At 40.5% G+C, this 20,717-nt stretch overlaps 4 protein-coding genes across 5 annotated transcripts; 2 read left to right on the forward strand and 2 right to left on the reverse strand.

Annotated features, from left to right (window-relative positions):
* Positions 1-488: 488 nt before the first annotated feature.
* Positions 489-1,156, reverse strand: LOC145701844 (uncharacterized). Its single transcript, XM_081779060.1, has 5 exons — positions 1,031-1,156; positions 922-983; positions 765-857; positions 651-724; positions 489-610 (listed from the first exon to the last, which is right to left on the reverse strand). The coding sequence occupies exons 1-5, from the start codon at positions 1,034-1,036 to the stop codon at positions 489-491; spliced, it is 357 nt and encodes a 118-aa protein (XP_081635186.1). The 5' UTR covers positions 1,037-1,156.
* A 960-nt stretch (positions 1,157-2,116) lies between these two features.
* Positions 2,117-4,084, reverse strand: LOC145702817 (uncharacterized). The gene is made up of 4 exons (XM_081780091.1): positions 3,734-4,084; positions 3,290-3,690; positions 2,841-3,190; positions 2,117-2,795 (listed from the first exon to the last, which is right to left on the reverse strand). The coding sequence occupies exons 1-4, from the start codon at positions 3,825-3,827 to the stop codon at positions 2,459-2,461; spliced, it is 1,182 nt and encodes a 393-aa protein (XP_081636217.1). The 5' UTR covers positions 3,828-4,084; the 3' UTR covers positions 2,117-2,458.
* A 2,672-nt stretch (positions 4,085-6,756) lies between these two features.
* LOC145704851 (spectrin alpha chain, non-erythrocytic 1-like) lies at positions 6,757-16,998 on the forward strand. The gene is given in 9 exon segments (XM_081782320.1): positions 6,757-7,001; positions 7,325-7,838; positions 7,942-8,808; positions 8,852-8,952; positions 10,900-11,373; positions 11,436-15,072; positions 15,075-15,325; positions 15,371-16,128; positions 16,172-16,998. Coding segments are annotated over 9 exon segments (6,960 nt in total). The 5' UTR covers positions 6,757-6,917; the 3' UTR covers positions 16,446-16,998.
* Positions 16,999-17,074: 76 nt separating this feature from the next.
* On the forward strand, positions 17,075-20,488 carry LOC145704852 (uncharacterized). Of its 2 annotated transcripts, none has more exons than XM_081782321.1 (6): positions 17,075-17,264; positions 17,304-18,114; positions 18,158-18,421; positions 18,464-19,337; positions 19,383-19,649; positions 19,685-20,488. In XM_081782321.1, exons 3-6 carry the CDS (start codon positions 18,294-18,296, stop codon positions 19,841-19,843), a joined length of 1,428 nt encoding a protein of 475 aa, XP_081638447.1. In that variant the 5' UTR covers positions 17,075-17,264; positions 17,304-18,114; positions 18,158-18,293; the 3' UTR covers positions 19,844-20,488. The 2 variants fall into 2 exon arrangements, with proteins under 2 accessions (XP_081638447.1, XP_081638448.1); XM_081782322.1 differs by having other exon boundaries at positions 17,077-17,264; positions 19,694-20,482.
* The last annotated feature ends 229 nt before the right edge of the window (positions 20,489-20,717 follow it).

Below are 20,717 nucleotides of genomic sequence, written 5' to 3' on the forward strand. Positions count from 1 at the left end.
AGCTAAACACATCGAATGCGGTCGTCTTCGTATCTTTAGTAAGCCTTGTCACTGGTTTCTCTTTGAATTTTTCTTTTGGAACTTTTTTCGGCATTTCGAAATTTTGTGCGCTTGAATATTCGGGGTTATATTCTTTTTGTTTCCAAAATTTTGTGATGATGAAGTCGAGCAGAGAGCGTTTATATTGATAAAAGGGAAAGAGAGCCCACGTCTTGCTCGTCATCGTTTTTATGGAGGGCTGTCTGAGCTTTGCGCCTAATCAAGCTCTCACCATAATGACAAAGCAATTCAAATACAGAAGCAGTAAAGTCAGCCTGCGAAAGGAAAGAATTTCTGTCTTTGCTACATACATTCAATTTGAAAGGAAAGCGTGATGACTTTGATGTTTGGATAGACACAAGTTTATTGACATTTCATACGAATAAAGATCGATCTGACTGAATCGACTTCTGATGCAGCGATGACTGTGAACATTCAACTAGAAAATGCTAGAAGTTTTTCATGTATTCTGCGAAGGATGAAAACTTTTTCTTCTTGATTTTTGCTTGAACGCCGATTGATCTCAGTTTAGTTTCCTTTCCCGTCTTTTGGTAGCCTATTTCAGGTACATCTGAATTCAGGCGTGAGCAGTTCTTTTTTTTAATCTTTACCTTTCTTAAAGTGAGATGGATACTCCCGGTACTTCTCGATCAGCTCGCGTACTGATGGTTCTCTTGAAAATGGTCTGAAAGAGGATAAAAATAATGTCTCTTCGATTAAATTACTGGATCTCGTTGCATCCTCCACAGCAAAAGTTGTTACTCTTGAGTTTGGCCAAGTTACCGACCATGCTTATTTCCAAACTGCGAAAATTATTGCTAAACAGCTAATTAAGCCGCTTTTTTATAAATAACTTCTAATCGATGTTTATTTGCGTCATACTTTTTCTCTCTGCGCACATCTTCTACGCTTCGCGACAAGTTCTGCAGTTGAAAATTCATTTCCTTTTTATTGATAATATGTTATTGCGTCTTTTTTCTTTTCCGAATACCTTCATCTTATTGAGGATTTGCTTAGAAAAGACCGACTCGGAGTACAACTTGTCGGAATTAATTGGCGGTGGTGTTGATACTAAACTTTCCGATCGGGACAAGCTGTCAATTGTGCCGCGAAGAAGGTCTATCATCAGCTTGAAAATAGATCCATAAGTAAGTTAACTTAGCATTCAGTCGCTAAAGCAAATGCTTTCAAGCTTCAATTTTTAACCGTAACAATTTCTTGATCCTTGATTTCAATTTTTCGCTTTTTGCGAGTTCAATAATTTTTCTGATCGAAATTATGATCGAAAGTTTCTGTATGAACTCTGGCTCAAATTGATGAATCTTGTCGTGGTATGCAGTCAACATGTCGTTCTTTGCGATCATGATCTCTTTCTCAAGCTTTTCGATGTCGGAAAATGTATCTGACTGAGGACTAGTTGGAGTTGTGTAAGTTGAAGTTGCAGAATCGATGGAGTTCATGTGACTTGATACTTTTTCAGAAGTCTAATTAGTTTCTGACGGGTATATTGCTGAGGCACCTTCGGGTGTCAGATATTCAGCGAATCTGTCATTAGGATATTGCCAATTTGATAAAAGAAAATTAGAATTCCGTTACTGTTATTCGGGGGTCTTTATCTTCTTATTTCTCTTCTGTTCCATTTTCTTCTGAAATTTCTCCTCAAATGTTTCATTTTCCGTAATTGGTAGTGGACCATCTTTCCTCAAAGAATTCTTCCAGATATCCTGCGGATTCAAGACGTCTTTCGGAGCCATGCTGCCTCTTCGCGAACTTCCCAAAATCTCGGATTTGCGTCTCTCACTCAACTATCAACTGTTAAAGCTGGTGTTGCTCTAGCTGTTCTCAGTACCTTCTGAGTGCTCTGAATCTCAAGCTTGAGCGTTTTTATGCCCGTCGAGCTTTTCGAAAGAAGCGTTTTTTTCGCCGTCGGGCTCAGCATCATGCCAGTGGCGGAAATTTCATATTCACATGCACCTGCTACCTTGAAACGCTGCTATAATTGCTAGTAATGTTTTATGCAGTGACTATTCGCGTGCCAAGATCAGATGATCCGAAGATCAGCTAATTCTGATGATAGATTTTTTCGATTTTAAAGATTATTATCTGTATTGAAAATTATGGAAAAGAATAAATAAGTAAAAGGGCTTGCAGTAATATTCGAAGAAAAATTAAATAATTCAAATATGGGGTCGCCTTCGCTGACTTGAAATTGGCAATCGTTTATCATCATCCGTGCACCAGAAATTGTCGAAATTATTTTCCGGATAACGAGGCTCCCACTGGCTGCCATCGAGGGATGGAGAGGGAGGCTGGCGGAGCAGATCAGAATCATTCAGTCGGTTGAACTTGGCTCGTTCGATCAAATCTTTCAAGGGTTGAAAACAGTCTAAAATATCGAAATTTTTCAAAAGAATAAATTTCATTCTGAATCAATAATAATAGTTTCAGCTGAACCCTCTCCGAAATTTATCTTTTCGTTGATCCTCTTTCCTTGCGTGTCCACTGGAATATTTCCAACAAATCGCTGCTTCTTTTTCTGCGCCATTTCGTTTTCCTCTGTGTCGGAATCTTCTCTTTTTGGCGTCTGACTTGCTCCTCCGAAAAGCAGTTCTTCGCCCGTAACGTCGTTCTTTGAGTAGCTCGGCTTTGGAGAAACCGAGCGAGATCGTGACTTGGAACTTGCTCTGTAGATTTTGGACGTTTGACACATTGTCTCGTCGTCGTCACTTATCATCGATTTCAAGTCGGCTTTGCTCCTAGTTTTATATTTTCAAATAACGAGGAAACAAATTTGAAAGTACCTTGACTGCCGAGCTGGTTTAGGACTAGCAGCGTGTTTGCGTTTCTTTGAGTTTTCCTGCACATTCTTGAGCCAGTTTCCTAGCCGACTGTCCATTCCATTCGCAGTTGCTGGCGACGGGTTCATCAAATGTTGAGTATCAGTTTGGTTCCCAGTTTTGTGGAGCAAGGAAATTTGCGTCATGTCATCGTCTTCGGACGAGTCGATTAATTCGATGTCATCTAGCGGCGAGTACAAAATATTCAGTGGAGCCGACTTTTCTGGAGTAACTTTGGAGGACTTTTTGATGAAGTGTTGGGAGATGTCTTGAGTTTTCTCTTTGGAAGATTGGCGAGAACGACTTGCAGAGGGCTTATTAATCGAATTTCAGGTCATACTAATTATCTTTCTAGCATCTTCTGCCCAAATGTTCCACCCTGCTTTCTAGTAGAAGCCCTTCCTAGAATAGACTGATCTTCTGTCCGCCTGTGAACGAGATTTCTTCGGAACAGGTAATGTTTCTTTGGGCTTTAGATTGAGCAGTTTCGACGCTACCATCTGATTTCCATTTGAACTTGTACTGATATTTCTGCTGGGTTTTTCATCCGTTTTCAGGATTTTCTTCGAACGAGATGAAATTTTCGCGCTGGAGAGAACTTCTTCTTCAGAATTTGACCTATTGGACGCATGGTTTATTGATCCTCTTGCGCGCTTCTTTTTGCTTGGGGAGATTATTTGCAGCTCTTCAAGGTCTGGATCTGAGACATTCTGGGCTTTCAGCTCGTCCTGGGCTTTCGTCAGCTCTTTTCGTAAATTGAAGATTATTTCGTCTTTCTGGGCCAGTTGTTCTTTCAATTTACGGATTTTCTTGGCTAGAAAACGCAATTAGCAAATTATTAAAATTTAAAACAATACCAGATTTTGATTGGAAGCATTTTATTTTATCAACAAATTCGTTCAATTCTAAGTCTCCCTCTAAATCGTCACTGTCATCATCTTCCGTCATCATATTCTCTCTTTTTGAATTCAGTCTTGCTCCTCTGTTACCGTATTTATCCAGTCTCTAATTCAATAAATTATTGCGCTCAGGGAATACCATGGAGTTGAGCTCTAAGTGGAGATTCGAGAATCTGAGAGTCGAAATAATGATTGGGCTTTATTCGACGCTCATTTCTGGGCGCGCCTAATTCGAGTAGGCTTCACTTGGACAAGAGCTTCACTTGGACAGAGCTTCATTTGGACAGAAGCTTCACTTGGACAAGATTTTTAAAAGGTCCTCTTTACGAATTTTACGTACGATTCTTAGGAAGAAAGTAACGCTTTTTATAAAATTTGCAAGTTTCTTCCATAAACATCTGATAAAATAAATTTATTGGTGATAAAATGGTATTTTTCACTTTTTAGATAAAGAAAAACATCTTATAGGGTTAATTATTAATGAAATTTCGCCATAATAATTTATTATTAGTTGCGTTATTCATATATAGTCGTTTTTGAAATTCGTAAAAATCTTGTCCAAGTGAAGCTTCTGTCCAAATGAAGCTCTGTCCAAGTGAAGCTCGGATACACGACGTTTAGCACAAAGCGACGTTTGGAACAAACGACGTTTGGAACAAAGCGACGTCTGGAACACTGTTCTAAACGTCGTTTTATTCCAGGCGTCGTTTTATTCTAAATGTCGCTTTTCAGTCTGAAACGCGTGGGCGCCCAGAACGAATTAGATTGAAATGAGAACAAGTTATTTGCCTGAGTTTTCCTCAAAATATTAATTTGATAAACAGTATAAATTCGATATAATATCAATAATGATTATCTTATGATATATTTTACCGAATAAATATATTATTTAACATATATGTATGTGATTTAAATATGTAACTTATTCAAAAACCCGAAAAAATCTGATAAGAATAACCTCAAATGAGTTTGAATGATATTAACATGACTCAGAAGAGTAAAAACCTCGTCGGTTTGTGTAAAACGTCGGTTTTCAAACTGATTCTAGTCCAAATCAAATTTTTGAGAGCGCCTACGCAATTCTTAGCGAAAAGCGACGTTTAGAATAAAACGACGCCTGGAATAAAACGACGTTCAGAATATTGTTCTAATCGTCGCTTTGTGCTAAACGTACTTGTTCCAAACGTCGGTTTGTGCTAAACGTCGTGTATCCGTGAAGCTCTTGTCCAAGTGAAGCCTACCCGCCTAATTCAGCGGCTAATTCAGCCTGGCCAATCAGAGGACAGTATTCACCCGCAGTGCGCCGTGCACTTGATTCTGCCTTCTCGCCAAAAAGTCCTCCACTTTTCTCTCTCCCTTGGAGACAACACTGAGGATGTTCATGAAAAACAAGCCTTTTTCAAGGCTAGAAACCCCTACACGGGAGGTGTACAATTTTTGTCGATTTCGGGATATAATCGCCAGTCAAATGAAACTGGTGAATCGGAATGACCTGAAAACTCAAAGAAGTATATCATATACTGTATATGCACACGCCTTACTCACCTATCCGCAAAATTTCAGCCTAATAAGCCACGCGAGCACTGTGCGAGTACCGTTTCTCTCACCTCAAATCGAGGAAAGAAAAAATTGACTCTATCCTTTGGAGATCTCTGAGCTTTTTTAAGTTTATCTATATGTTTTCAAGTACGTAAAATTCGAATATCATACTTTGAGAGTCATATAAATCATATTATACGATGAAAATTTTTCAAAATAATTATTTTCAAATTCATGAAAATAGCAAATTCTAGCGGTATATCTTTAGTCATCGAAAACTCTAAAAGTGCAGTTTAAAAGAAAATGTATGTTGATGTCTAATCTGAAATTTTCAGAAGATTATCTCAAGAGAAAGGCCAAATCGACAACAATTGTACAGCTCCCGTATAGGGGTTAATGAAATATAATTAACCTTTTTAAAGGCTGAAAATGTTATGTCAGCCGACGTAATTGTCGATCATCCAATGGATTTTCAGATTTTTTTTACATCTACTTCCTTCCGATTCAATCCTTTTCTCTTCACTCATACTTTTTGAGTCGACAAGGAAAGGATGATATTATATAAAATTATTAAAAAGACTACAAATCGTCATTAACTTACAGAGAACATCCAATAGTCTATTGGCAATAGAATGAATTAAGAGACTCATGAATTGCAGAGATAGGGAGACAATCAAATTAATAAAATTTGATTGATCATATAACTTTATTTATTGACTTCTCCACAGTTAATTCAGGCTTCACCAACTTCAAATTCGGCTTCAACAACTTCGATCGTAGCTTGTCAGACGTCAATCCTTGTTGCTCAAACGTTAATCCTGACATCTTCGCCGTCAATCCCGGATTCTTTACGCTGAGCGGCTTTTTTAAAGGTGCAAAAACCTAAGTCAGCGTCTAGCGAGCTTGAATAAAAAGCCGCTAAGCCGCTTTTTTAAAGTGTAAAAACCTGAGTCAGGGTCTAAAGGGAGTACTTCGATTTTGACCCTCGCGAAAGGCCAAGAATTCGGTCTCAATAACTAAGTTCATGAAATCACCGACATTCGACTTTTTTACTTAATTAAATCAGCTTAATTCCGACAAGGACGAGCATCAGACCACTTTTGGAGAAATATGGCGTTTCATGAAAGAGAGTAGCATTTTGAATGTTGATTGCAGCTCGATTACAGCTTTAAAATACAGATTTATGAAAAAAATCTCTATTTATATTGATTTTTAGCGATTATTTAGTATTCTCCGTCCATAATTATTGAAACTATTTAATTTAATCAAAAATATAAAATTTGAAAGATTTTTCTTCCAGGCAGAAAAAATCTTCCTCACGGACTCAGCGCGCTCTCACTACCACAATCTCACCACACCGCACCACACTCAGTGCGCGGGCTTTACTCGCTTTTGAGAATCTCTTCTCACAGCTCAACTATATTAGGGAGAGGGCGCGTGGGCGCTTCAAAACTCACAATCGAGGAAAAATATTGAAAATCGATCGACTGCGACTCTTCTTCACTCGAGGAAAAGAAAAAGGAGAAAACAGAGTCGCCGAGAAACCGATTTTTTTCACCGTCAAACGCAGAGAAAATCAAGAAACGGTGAAAGCAGCGTGAAAATGATGGATTTAAAACCACTAGATTTGTCGGAAATCGCGACGGTTGAAGAACTACAGCGACGTAGAGAAGATATTACCAATAAGGTAATGTTGTAAAGACTGCGCTCGGCAACCTGTGTAGAATATCTGAGTCAGGGATCAGTTTTGATATAAAAATAAGAATGAGGGGCGAAGCGGCTTATCTCAAAATGACATTTTGATTTATCTTTTAAACTGATTCAGGATCCCGACTCAGGCTTTTGTACAGGTTCGAGAACCAAACAGAAACGTATTGAAACTTTCAAACGGGAGTATTAAAAATACTTCTTTCTTTGCGTACCCCGTCATTACTTCCCAGATCCCGCTGATTCTTATTTCTGAGTCGCTTTGTTTCAAAGTCAAATTGGGTCTATCAACATTTGCTTTAGTATGACGGTTTTATGGACGCTCTCAAAAAACGCCGCTCGCACTTGCAACAAGCTCTCAAATTCGGATACTGGCAAAAAGACGCCGCTGAATTGAAAAAGCTGCTCGAGGATCATCTCGCATTGGCAAGGGCCGAGCATGTTGGCCAAACAGCGGCTGGTTTCGCTGCGCTGGGCGACTTGGAAACGGACAAAAAAGCGAATAAGGCCGGTCTTGATCGACTCATTGAATCTGGCAAGGGAATGATCGAAGAAGATCATTTTGCGAAAAGCGAAATTCAACGAACGATTGATGGCCTTCTCGATCTCATGACTCGACTTGAACAGGCGCTTGTCGAGAAGCGAATGAAGTTAGAATTGCAGCAGCGTATCGATGAGTTCCGAAGTCAACTTAGAAATATGTCGGTTTGGATTGCAGAAAAGCTACCCGCCGCGGAGAGCGATAACTATGGCTCGACGCTGGAGGAAGTCGTTGCGCTGCAGGCCTCGCTCGTCCGGCTCGATAATGAAGTTAATGGTAAGTTTCTCAAAGGTCAACTCACTGCGTGAGGCAGAAAGAGTTAATTACCCCCACTTATCTTTTTAATTGTCACATTCCTTATTCTTAATTGTAATTTTAGCCTCCGAATCAATTCTTACCAAACTGCACGAAGAATCCAAGGAGCTGGAAATCGAAGCCGAGTTTCAAGAAATCCGAAGCGAGTGGAGCACTCTCCGCGAAAAACTTTCTGAACGACGCGAGAAACTGCTTAAATCTCTCGCAAAGCATAAGTTTTTGGAAGAATGCGAGCATCTGACAAAGTTCATCGTCATTCGACGGGATCAAGTCGACTCCGTGGAGATTTCTACGTCTATTACAGAGTGCGAGCAGTTTTTGCGGAATAACAATCGAGCTTCCCAGGAAGTTAAGGCGAATCAAATCAGAATTGATGCTCTCCAATCGCAGCTAGAATCGATCGACTCTGACGAGTGCAAAGAATCATTCGATGCCGTTGAGAAAAAATGGCAGGATCTTCTTGAATCCCTCGAGCGACAAGCCAAAATGCTCCGAAAAGAGCTTCGAAATCTCAAGTTCGAGGATCAAGTCCGAAGCTACTCGAAATGGGCAACCGAGACGATCGAATCTGTCAAATCTGTCAATCACCCTAAGGACGAAAATGAGCTCGACAGCATCTTGGAAATTTTTGAATCGCAAAAGGAAGATGCTGAGTCGCGACGAGCGCTGTACGAGTTTTTGATTGCCGAAGCAGCAGAAATTGGCGATGAGTCGAAAGAGCAAGAGCTAAAAGAACTCAACGCTGAATTAGTTGGCGTTATTGCGGAGAAAAAGGAGCTCTATTCTGATGCAAGGGATTACTTCAAATTCACAAATGACGGCGAGGGCGAACTCGTGTGGATCAATAAAGCTAAAGAGCAATGGCAAACTCTTTCTTCCCAGAAACTTGACTCGATTGCCGAAGCGGAAAAGGCACTAGCTGAGCAAAAACGTAATAAAACATCTCTTTATTCAATTGATTATCAATAGTTTAGTCCTCACTTCTGAACTGGAGGCTCGTGAGCCACGAGTAAAGCAGCTTTTGGCTTTGAAAATAAAATTCGAAGAAGAAAAGGCTGATAATCTAAAGGAGCAGGTTTATATCGGCACATATCGTTTGTATCAAGATTTTTCACAGACCTATTTTTATCAAAGTTTCCCTTCCTGGTAAAAATCCCTTGGCCTTTTTTGATAGACAGCACTGACTTCTTTGAACCTTTTGTTATTCGAATAATACGATCACGTGATTATTTATTAAAAAGGTCAAATTCTAGTTCTGAGATTTCCAAAATTTCTCTAAAAAATGCCCGAAGTTCGATTTTTTGGGAATGAGACCCTAACCAAGTTCGTGATGACTAGGTTCGTGGGACTAGGTTCGTGATGAGTTCTGCCAGAGAATTGAAATCGGGCTATATTTTAGGGCAGTAAGGGAAATGGGTTGATGACTAGGTTCGTGGAACTAGGTTCGTGAGTTTTTATAAAGTAAAGATTTAACAAGGAAAGGGTTCGTGGGACGAGGTTCTCTGAGTTTTTGAACAAGCAAAATGTAGGATTTTATATCCCAAATGAGCCTAGTCTTCACGAACCTAGTCGCACGAACCTAGTCATCAACCCATTTCCTTTACTGACCGAAAATGGTGAAGATACAAAAAACACATGTAAAAATCCAAATTTCACGAACCTAGTCTCACGAACCTAGTCTTCACGAACCAAGTCTTCACGAACCAAGTCTTCACGAACCTAGTCCCACGAACCTAGTCACACGAACCATTTTTTCCAACATGGCACCCACGAACCTAGTCCAACGAACCTAGTCCTCACGATCCTGGTCATCGGTCTCGATTTTTTTTTCGGAAATCTCCGGAATTGTGCGATTCGAAACTTTTTCGGATCACTCCGAAATCTCCGGAATTGTGCGTTCTGGAATTGTGCGTAAGGACTGTAAATCAAAACATAAAGTGAGCTTATTGGCTTATAAAATTATTTACTCGACCCCCCCTCTGAGCGTAATTTTATAGATTTTTAGAATTTTTAATTATATAATATAATTAAGCCTGCTAACGACAGCGTGCTAGCAAAATTTATAATTAATAAATTAATAATAATAATAATTAATAATAATTGACAATATTACAGTCGATAAAAATATGCTAAGAGGGGGGTCGAGTAAATAGTTTTATAAGTCAATGATAGATGAAAATGACTTTTGCGGAGCAAACTCGGGACCTCAATATTTTTTGTGCTCATCTTGTAGCGCAGGTTCTGAGGAGTCGAATGGTACGATTTTTATGGTCCAAAGCTTTGAAAAATATCCGATTCTAGCGCTTCAAGAACCTGAAAATGACAAGTTTTGACGCCCTGTATCTCCAAAAATCTTCGGAAAAAGTATGGAGATATGGGTATCATTCGAAAGCCCAGCCAAAATTCTGGTTGCGCAGTTGGTGCGCAAGAGAAAACGACGAAAAAAAATTTTTACTAAAAAATGCACGCTTAAAAATATATTCTTTTGCTTCGAATTTTCGGCTGCAAAACGAGTGCGCAACCACAGTTTGAGCTGGGCTTTCGAATGATACCATAATCTCCATAATTTTTTCGAAAATTTTCGGAGATAGAGGGCGTCAAAGGATTTTTTCTTTAGGGGAGCCTATGACGTCATTTATGATGACTCAGACCCTCAAAACTATATGAATCGACTCCTCAGGAGTCGCTCTTTCAGATGAGCACAAGAAACATGGGGGGTAGAATTTTGTTCCGAAAAACTCATTTTCATGTATCCAATAAGCTCACTTTATGTTTTGATTTATTTGACATTTCGATTTTTCTTTCCTCGTAATAATCCCTTCCTGGTAAAATAACCTTCCTGGTTATACTTTTTTTTTACCAGGAAGGGATTTTTACCAGGAAAAGAATTTTACCAGGACGGGATTTTTACCAGGAAGGGACACCCTATTTTTATAAACACCTTGTCCTAATTGACAAGTGCACATTTAAATCAAGCTTTTGAATTCACAGATCCGCGTTTTACTTATATCCTGAAAATAAGGCTCAACTGACTACCGAATTGGAAGACCTGGCAACTATTCAAGGTCAGCAACAAGAAAAAATCGAACAATCGCTCAAGCTCCACAAGTTCAACGCTGATGCGGACGAGTTGGACGAGTTTATCGACCAGAAGTATGCGACTTTGGCTGAGTGCAATGCTGCTGATCTTCAATATTTACCAGCTAAGGAGCAGAAACTAACTGCAGTGAGAAATGACATTGCTGCCAACCAAAAGCGGCTCAAAGATCTTCAAAGCGATACAGAAGAGTTACCCGCTTATGCTCAAGTCGAATCCAAGCTTGAGGAAGTCGTCGAACATTGGGACAAGCTGCAAGCTGAGGTCAACCGACTTCATCTTGTGCAACAAGAAGCAGAACAAGCGGCTGCATTTAAACGATCCTGTGATGAGATCGAGAGTTGGATCGATAATAACGAGCCCAAGATTATGTCTACTGAGACTGGGAAAGACATTGAGGTAATTTGATAAACTAAAAAGGCTCATTTCCTAATCTAGTGGCTGTTTATATCTATTTTTAGTCATCAAAAGAGCTTCTCGATACGCAAAAAGCCCTGGCTGATGATTTCGCCTCTCGAGACGATAAGATCAAGGCCCTGGAGGCACAGGTCCAACAGCTCAAAGATAAGGACAACTTCAAGGCAGAAGAGCTCGAACATCTCATCGAAACAACTCGAAAGCGATACGACGAGCTCGCACCACATGTAGCCAAAGGAGATGAGCGACTGAAAAAAGCGCTACAGGACTTTGAATTGCTTAGAAACATCAACGAACAACGAGATATTGCCGCCGAGCAGAAAACGCTCCTCGGCTCTGATTTTAAACCAAAGGACATTATTTCCGCTGAAGCTGCCTTGAGCAAAACTCGCAACCAAAAATCCGACGTCGCTTCTGCTGATCAGAAAATCGAAGAACTATCCGTGGAGGCAGAAAAGTCTGAGAACGACGATATCAAAAGCGAAGCAGAAAAACTCAAAGCTGAACGAGAATCTCTCAAAAATGCGATTGATGCCAAGGATGAAGAGCTCAAAAACGCTCTTCAAGCGTTTACATACCTTTCTGATGCTGCAGAAGCTGACGACTGGATTAAAGAAAAAATGCTTGCTGCAAAAGCTGATCAAATCGGAGCGGATGAAGATGAGGCCGATGCAATGTTGAAAAAACACACGACTCTTTGTGATGATATCCGAGCCTTTGAAAAGAAAATCGGCGCTCTAAAAGAAGCTAAAGATGCTTGTCCTGCTCAACAGATCGACCTTGAGCCTGATCGCCAGGAAATGAAAGTAATCAAATCTTTCAAAGCTCAAATCCCACGAGAGCTTACAGTAGAAGAGGGAGACATCGTTAAGATCCTCTCGAATCCAGGCGGTGAATGGGTAAAAGTTTCAAAGGGCTCCTCAAGCGGCTACATTCCCAGCGAATGCCTTGTCTACATCGACGAAGATGGCAAATCAAAGGAGTTTATTGACCTGACCGAGCAGCAGGAAAATCTCGAGGCCAGCTTCCAAAAGCTCAATGAAAAGGCGGATGAACGAAAAGATGCACTTGAAAAACAGAATAAGAAATTCGAACTCGACCGCGAAGCTGAGGATCTACGACTCTGGATTGCTGAACAGGAGCAAGCGCTTAAACAAGCTCAAGAAGATGGAGAGGATCCAGAAGCCCTCCGGCAGAAATTTGAGCAATTCCAAAAGAATCAGAAACAAGCCGAAAAGGCTCTCCACGGTCTCAAAGACAAAGCCGAAACTATTGGCATCAAGGAATCGCCCTCTCTCGACGCAATGAATGAAAAATGGAAAGATTTGGAAGCTCTTGCTGATGACACCGAAAGTCAAATTGGCGGTGCTAATCGACTCAAGCAGTTCTTGGGTGAAGCTGGTCAAATCGCGGCTTGGATTCAACGTAAAAATGTTCCAAGCGAAGTTCCAGATACTCTCGCAAGGACGAATGCAATGATTCGCCGCCACGATGCTCTTGAAGCTGATATGAATGCCATCCAAGATCGCGTTGATCTTCTGACCGACCAAGTCCCGAAGCTCACCGAAGAGCTGCCTGAATCCCGTGACGAAATCGAGCGAACCATGGATTCCATTAAAATCGAATGGGAATCACTTAAATCTAAGCAAAGCGCGCACAGAGATGCTCTTACTGAGCGGCAAAAATTCTTGGACTTCATGAGCAAGGCAAAAGCACACGAAAACTGGCTTGGAAATATGAGTAATCAGCTTGAAAAACTCAAAATTTCCGATGATCTCGCGATAATAGAAGCTCAAATTATGCAACATTCTGAGCACAAGAAAATTATCGGCGAAAAGAGCGAAGATTGTGAGAAAATCATCATTCGTGGCAGTGAAGTTACCGACTCAAAAGAAAAGGTCGGAGAAAAATCGAACGAGCTTCGAGAGAAAACGAAAGAGCTTGATGATCTCTGGGAAAAAGTCCGAAAGGTTCTTGAAGAAGCCGCGAAGCTCGCTCGATTCCAGCGTGATTGCCAACGATTTGAAAACTGGATGGAAATTAGAGAAAATGCCCTTTCATCTGATGATGAGGATCAAAATGTCGAGATTCTTGCAAAGAAAACTGATGATTTTCATCGCGGAATTAAGCAGCAAGAAGCGAAGATCAATAATATCATCGAGAATTGCGAAAAACTTACGGAAGAAGGGCACTCACAGGCTGAAAAGATTCAAAGCAACAAAGACAAGCTTCTTGATCGATGGGAAGGACTCAAAGCGAAGCTTACAGAGCGACATAAAGAAATTGCTGAAGTTGAAACGCTGCAAGAATTCTGGAAGAACGCTGACGAATTCTCTGAGTGGCTCGACGAGAAGATCATTATTGCTGAGCAGCCAATCAATGATACGAATCTGAACGAAGGTCTGCAAAAGCACAACGCTTTCAAAGCTGAAATCGAGGCTAACATGGATAGACTTCAGTCAATCCTTACCACTGGTGAAGCCATTGCTGATAAGAACAAAGAACAAGCGGAAATCATCGAAAAGCGATCAGAAGAATTGAAAGTTAAGTCAGAAAAGCTTCACAAGCTATCTGATGACAAGTCAAAAGCATACAATGAAGCTGTCAAAATTCGCCAATTTATCGCTGCTTGCAATGCTCTTGAGTTTTGGATCGTTGAGACAAAGACCAGACTTGACACTGCCGAAGCAAAAGACCTCTCTTCCGCTTTGAGAAACATCAAGAAGATCTCTCAAATCCAAGTTGATATCGCAAACAAACGAGAGACGCGAGACTCTCTTCTTGATGAGTTCGAAAAGCTGCAAATCAACGAGAAAGCGACTGCTACGAAGAATAAGCTAATTGAAGACTTTGACTCCGTGCAGCTTCAAGTTGAAGCCAAGCGAGATGAACTCGACAACGCATTGAAACTCTTCAGATTTATCACGGACGCTGATGAAGAAGTTGATTGGTGCAAAGAGAAACTCGTCGTCGTCGAGCACGAAGCTCCTTCAAGTGATCTTACCCAATCTCGCGCTACAAGTCTGAAGCATAAGCATTTGGAATACGAATACGAAACAAGATCAGCTAAGATTGACAAGATCCTCGCCACGGGCGATGAGCTCGGTGATGACGCCGCTGACAAGGCTCAGGAATTGAAGGAAGCTCAAAGAACACTCGCAGAGGCTCTCAAAGTCAAGGGGAAAGAACTCGATGACGTTCTTAAAGATCTTCTTTTCCATTCAAATGTGAATGAGGAAATCTCCTGGGCGAATAACAAAGCTAGAATGTTGTCAACAATTGATCCAGAAACGCAAAACCTCGAGGGAATCCGAAATAAACTCGGTAAAGTTCAAAACCTCAAAATTGACGTTGAAGCTCACGAAGCGAACGCGAAAAAGCTCAGGGACGGAAAAGAAAATGATCCTCATCTTATGAAACTTACCATCGCTTTTGTCGAGCTGGTGACAACCTATACGGAGACTTTACAAAAACTGCAGGATCGCGAGGCATTTTTGGCATTTACAAGAAAGTGTCAGTACTGCTCTGATTGGATAAGCGACCGTCAGCGACGACTTGCTGCTGAAAACATCAATGCGACTGACATGTCTCTTCTCAACGCTCTTTTGATCAAGCAAGATAACCTCGAAGACTCACTGAAATCTTTTGAATCCGAGGGAATCAACGCCACTGGTGTTCTTTTGTTAAACTCGAGGAGTCCAACCATCCAGATCTTGAGCACGCTGAGCTCAAATGGGAAGAGCTAAAGCTTGACTGGGAGGAGCTCAAGAGGCTTACCAGAAATAGAAGAGACACACTTGAACAGCAGAAATCGATGCTCAGAGCCTTTGATGAGCTGTGCATCGAATTTGCGAAGCGTGCTGGGGCCTTCAACTCTTGGTTCGAAAATGTCGAAGAAAATTTGACTGATCCAATCACATCAGGAAGCGTCCAGGTAAATAGAAAATTTTGAGTTTTGATTTTATCATTATCTTCATAGGAAGTCGAAAAACGATTCCTCGATCACGACAAGGATGTCCGCGAAGTCAAAAGCGAGGAAGCCTCACTTGTCAAGCTTCGACTTCTTGACGAAAAAATCCGAACAGAGGCAAAGATCGAGGATAACCCATACACTTGGTATCAGATGGGCGAGCTTGAGAGCATTTGGGACATGACGGGAACGAGATTGACCGAGCGCATGAAAGATTTGGAAGATGAAAAAACCCGGCAAGTTCGATTCGACGAGATGCGAAAACAGTTCGCCGACTTCGCAAATAGATTCGCTGAGTTCATCAATTCCATTCGCAATAAACTCCACAGTAACGCTCATGAAACTCTCGAGGAGCAGCTTCACAATGTTATTGATCAAGAAAACGCAATCAGAGCTGGCAAACGGGACCTAGACCTGATTGAAAAGCTCAACGCCACAATGGAGCAAGAACTGATCTTCGACAACGAGTACACTAAACACTCGGCTCTTGGACTCTCGCAAAGCTGGGACGGAGTCATTCAGATGTGCCAGCGGATGCAGCGCTCGCTCAAGCAGCAGATTGAAGCTCGATCAAAGACTGGAATCTCTGAAGAGCGAATTCAGGAATGGCGTGAGTGTTTCGAGCATTTCGACGTCGATAACACTGGTCTTCTCGACTTTATTGGAATGAAATCGCTCTTCCGCTCATTGGGTATTGATTTGGCGCTCAAGGATGGAGACCAAGAGTCTGATGATTTCCTTGAAATACTCGCGCAGATGAATCTCAGGTAAGATCCCAATAAATTACATATTTCTGATAACTTTGTTTAGCTGTGAATCTGCAGTTTCCAAGGACGAATTTATCTCATACATGATCACTCGTGAGACAACCCAGGTTCGCGGGAAAGAGGACATCTTCGTTGCTTTCAAGGCGATTGCTGATCCTGAGAAGCCTTACATCACCGAAAAGGAACTTCGATCTAACCTTACTTCCGAGCAAGCAAAGTACTGTCTTCGTATTATGCCGCTTTACAAAGGCGCTGATGCTCCTATGAATGAAAACACACTCGACTACCACAAATTCGTCAACGAATACTTCAAATAAATTTTCTTCTATCTCTTGTGTTGACGTTGAAGAATTTTCAATGTTTCTGTTGATTGCGAGCTTTCGAAGAGAATGCTCTTTTTCATCCGGCTAGTACAGTAGGTTAGAGAAGCTACAGTAACATAGGACTCATCTAATTCAATTTACGAAAACTCTCTATCTAAGGTGAATTCGATCTAAGGCTCCAGATACGCAATTTATCTCTGTTCTAGACTTCCACTTTCTCTTCTTTTCTAAACTTTCTCTTTTCTTACCAAATTTCCACACTTACCGATCACTCGCGATTTTCGCCAGTCACGGTGAGTCCTATGATACTGTAGCTTCTCTGACCTTTTGAACTAGCCTCATTCCCTTCGAAAGCTCGCAATAAACAAAATTATTGAAAATTATTTCTGTTCGAAAATTCCATTTTCTCTTCAAATTTGCACGTTCTTATGACAAATTGTATCATCTAACCCCCTTTCTCTTCTTTATTCAATTTCCTATCAAGACTTCCTTCATATCTTGATTTTAGTGCACTAATTTTAATAAATCATTTATTAAAAATGTAAAATTCAGGCACTCACTTGTCGGTTCTTTCCTTGAATAGATTATTTGGCGACATTATTGAGACTTTTTATTGATATTTGGTCAGACCTTTGAATTTCAGATTCAAATAAGGGCAATCGAATTCGGACTGTAATAGCGATGGCAGAAAATAATGGTCACGAGGATATGGAATATCTTTTTGAAGATACTTCCCTTGAAGACTTTCAAGTTCAGTTGGACAGAAGATGGGTAACGCGTTCCTCAATGAAAGTTGTTTTTGAGAACAAATACGTAATCAGCTTTTTTTTTATTCTTACAAACATTAATAAGGGTGGTGCCATTCACGGCCACGGAGCGCAGCGTTTGCATCGAATCATGAACTTGACCGAGACGAAGATCGAAATCGACAAGGCAAGAGAGCGACACAGGCTTGCAACTCATAGAGATGCAATCATTATTGGGGAGAAGACTTCTGTCGAGCGAGCACTTTTCCTTTTGCATGTGTGTGCGAACATTCTTTATTCTTATGTCTCCTCGCATTTATCGCTGGAAGATGCTGTGATGCAATGGCGAGCAAATGCAGTGAAGAATTCAGTGAGAATGGACAAGAATCAGAACTTCGAATCTGGGTACCACTCAAAACAGAGAACCGTCGAAGCCGACTTATCTATTTGTACCGCATCTGAGTTGAGTCACTTTCCGATTGATGAGACCTGTCCAGTTGTCGATCAAAACGACTTCCAAAGCCGCATCGAAAGACTGAGATTGAATGATCATCCGCGCACAAGTGATTCCGCTTCAGCTATATACGAAGCTCGACGAGACCAGCGACGGAAATTGATTGAATCATCCACAGATGAACCAAGTTTTATTGAGCCGCCTGTCAGTGAATCTCCTGTTGTTCAATCGACAGTTCTTGAAGAACGTTTTAATCAGCCAGTTGAACAGTTAGTTGATACAATCTTGTGTCAGATTCAAAGATATTTTCCATACGGAATTCTTCTTGGTGATCTTCAGAACCTTCTGGCACAGCCAAATCATTATAACGAAGAATTCTCCCTAAACTCCTTACGGCAATAAACTCTCTTGGCGACCTCGTAAAAGATACTGGCCTCTTAGAAACCCTGAAAACAAACAAAGAGTAAGTTTTACTGTATTGAATTTTCGATAATTTCCATGCTTAGTTACGTCCATATTACTGAAGGAGGCCTCTTTCATGTTAGGTTCTCGAAACTCCAAGGAGAAGATGACTTCGAAGCAAAATTGATTAACGACAGTGCCGCAGCAGATGCTCCCTTCAATGCTAATGACAAAATTTCAATGGCTATCGAGGAGTACGCGATAAGAATGGTCGCTGTTTTCAAGGAGAACTACCGTCAGAAATCATTCAGGGTCGGAGAGTTTACTGATCATTTGAATGCTGACGATTACGCGGTGTCAATAATCAGGTTGGTCTATCCAAGCTAGTTCATCTTTGAGAATATTTTCAGTTTTCTACATGACTATCTGGAGTACTTCTACCATCTCCGTCTCCAAGAAAATCTTAATGAATATCCTGAATTCTCCGTTCTTCAAAACAAGAGATCGGCTTTCAATATTCATTGCCTGAATACGATCAACTATTTTCAATTAAAAAATGATGGAAGCACTCTATGGAGGATCATCGCCAGAGAGGCTTCACTAGATTTTTGCTCTACCGAAGAAGCCTCATCAATGTACGCCGATTACTTCAAGCGTTCTGGTGGATCAATAGAGCTGCGAGACAACAATCTACTTCAAATCATGCGACTAAAAGAAAATGAACAGCTGGTCTCGCCGAATGATTTCGCCGATTGGTACAAAGAATTTGCCTTTGGGATATTCAAGGACAGTATCCAAACAATGACGGCCGACGACGGGGAAGAATTTCGCTACTTCAATGATGTGAAACTAAAGAACTTACAATCGTGTGTCGGAGCTACCGTAGAAGTCGTAGATGAAGAAGTTTCAGCGATGAAAAACGATTTAGAGCAGGAAATCAAAGCGTTTGTCGAGGAAAATGATTTCAAAGTTGCAAAAGGACAAGATGGCTTCAAAGCAGCTGGACTGTTTCCTTATCTTGTCGAAGGCCGAGAGCACCTTTTGAAACCAGGACAGCTTCTTATCTACAATGGATCGTATAGGGAGCGCTGCATGGTGATAACTGTCGGTGAAGATGACAAGAATAATGTCCTGAATCAAGATCGCTCCTACTTTGCTCGGCATTCACCATCATCTCTGCAAGAGAAGCGTTGCAGAACAGCAAGAAGGAGTAGAGAAAGAGATGAGTTTTCTGCATGCAAAAGTGTTAAAGTGTACTATCTTGATTACGGGCATCCTGATACGGTAGCTTTCATAGATCAAATAATTTCAATGATTTCATTTTTTCAGGTTCCGGTATCTGACTTGTACTTTGCCTCCCGTCAGTTCCTCAAATGGCCCCTCTTATCTGTCTCAGTTACGCTGTACAACTACAAGCTAGATCAGGAAACGTACAGTGATCACCACAAACTGTGCAATGAATGTGGAAAACATGGGCTTGCATGTTACGCATATGATTTTTGGGAACGTAGACTTGCGTCTGAGGAAACTTATCGTATGCGATTACTCAAGAATTCTCAGCCTGACGAGTGGAGTCAAGGTGGTACCCCGCCTTTGGTAATTCATTTCTTTATTAATTTTAATTGAAAGAGGGAGTTAAGGTCGTCCTTCAGAAATCAACCAAAAAATACGAGTTACTCAGAAAGAGCCTCGATGTCCTTACAGCTTGGGTGAATACTCGTGCAACCTTTGGCGACAACCATGTTGTTACCATGGAAAAGCATGAAAAACTTTCGAATTCTTCCGATTAATGATGCCTTCACGAAACCAAGAAGAAATCTTCTCGGGTATTTTTGAGTCCCGAAAAGTACTTTTCTGAGTTGATTCAATCAAAATTCTGCCTTTTCTATTTGTTCATTTTTCAACTTGCTTTTTACTGCTCCTATTTTTCAATTTTCAAGCTTGTCAACTTTAAAAGCATTTTATGAAATACAGTGAAAACCCAAAATTTGGCCGCTTTTTAAAAAATAAAAATATTTTCCATCAGAATAAGGCTCTAATGATGCTATTCTCGATTTAGCATTCTGATTTTTCATAATTAGCTTTTTTAAAGTATCTTAATTATTAAAAATGACTAAAATCAAATAAGAATGTCTTCAAACAAGCAAAAATTTGAATAAAATTCATCAAAAATGTGAAAATCAGGCCGATTTTCGAAAATTTCAAAACTTCGCTTTTTGAAGGAAGAACCTGGCTACCCGGGAAAAAAACCCAAAATTTGACCGCTTTTTTCGAAGATTTGTGTCTTAAAACCGGCCAATTTTTGGGTTTTTACTTAAAAAAAAAACGCTGTTTACCGGCGGTATATTTTTATTAAATGATTAAAAATTTTAAAAATCTTTAAAATTAGGGTCAGGCGATATCACGTGACGACCGCGGAACACGCTCAAACTTTTTTGGGTAGTAGCCTGGGGGTACTGATCACAAAAATGATAGCGGCCCTCGCTTAACCCATCAACACCTTGAACATCTTAACCAGTTTTCTGATCTTCTCGTTTTTGACCATTTTCAAGGAAAAACCGCATTTTTTCTTGATAAAACGTATAAAACGAAGGAATTTTTATGTTAATGACTTTTTATAAGTCTAATAATAAAAACTATATAAAAATATTTTAAGAATTTTCT

This window comes from Oikopleura dioica, chromosome PAR (assembly GCF_907165135.1).
Source record: "Oikopleura dioica chromosome PAR, OKI2018_I68_1.0, whole genome shotgun sequence".
In the NCBI taxonomy this organism is placed as follows: Eukaryota; Metazoa; Chordata; class Appendicularia; order Copelata; family Oikopleuridae; genus Oikopleura; species Oikopleura dioica.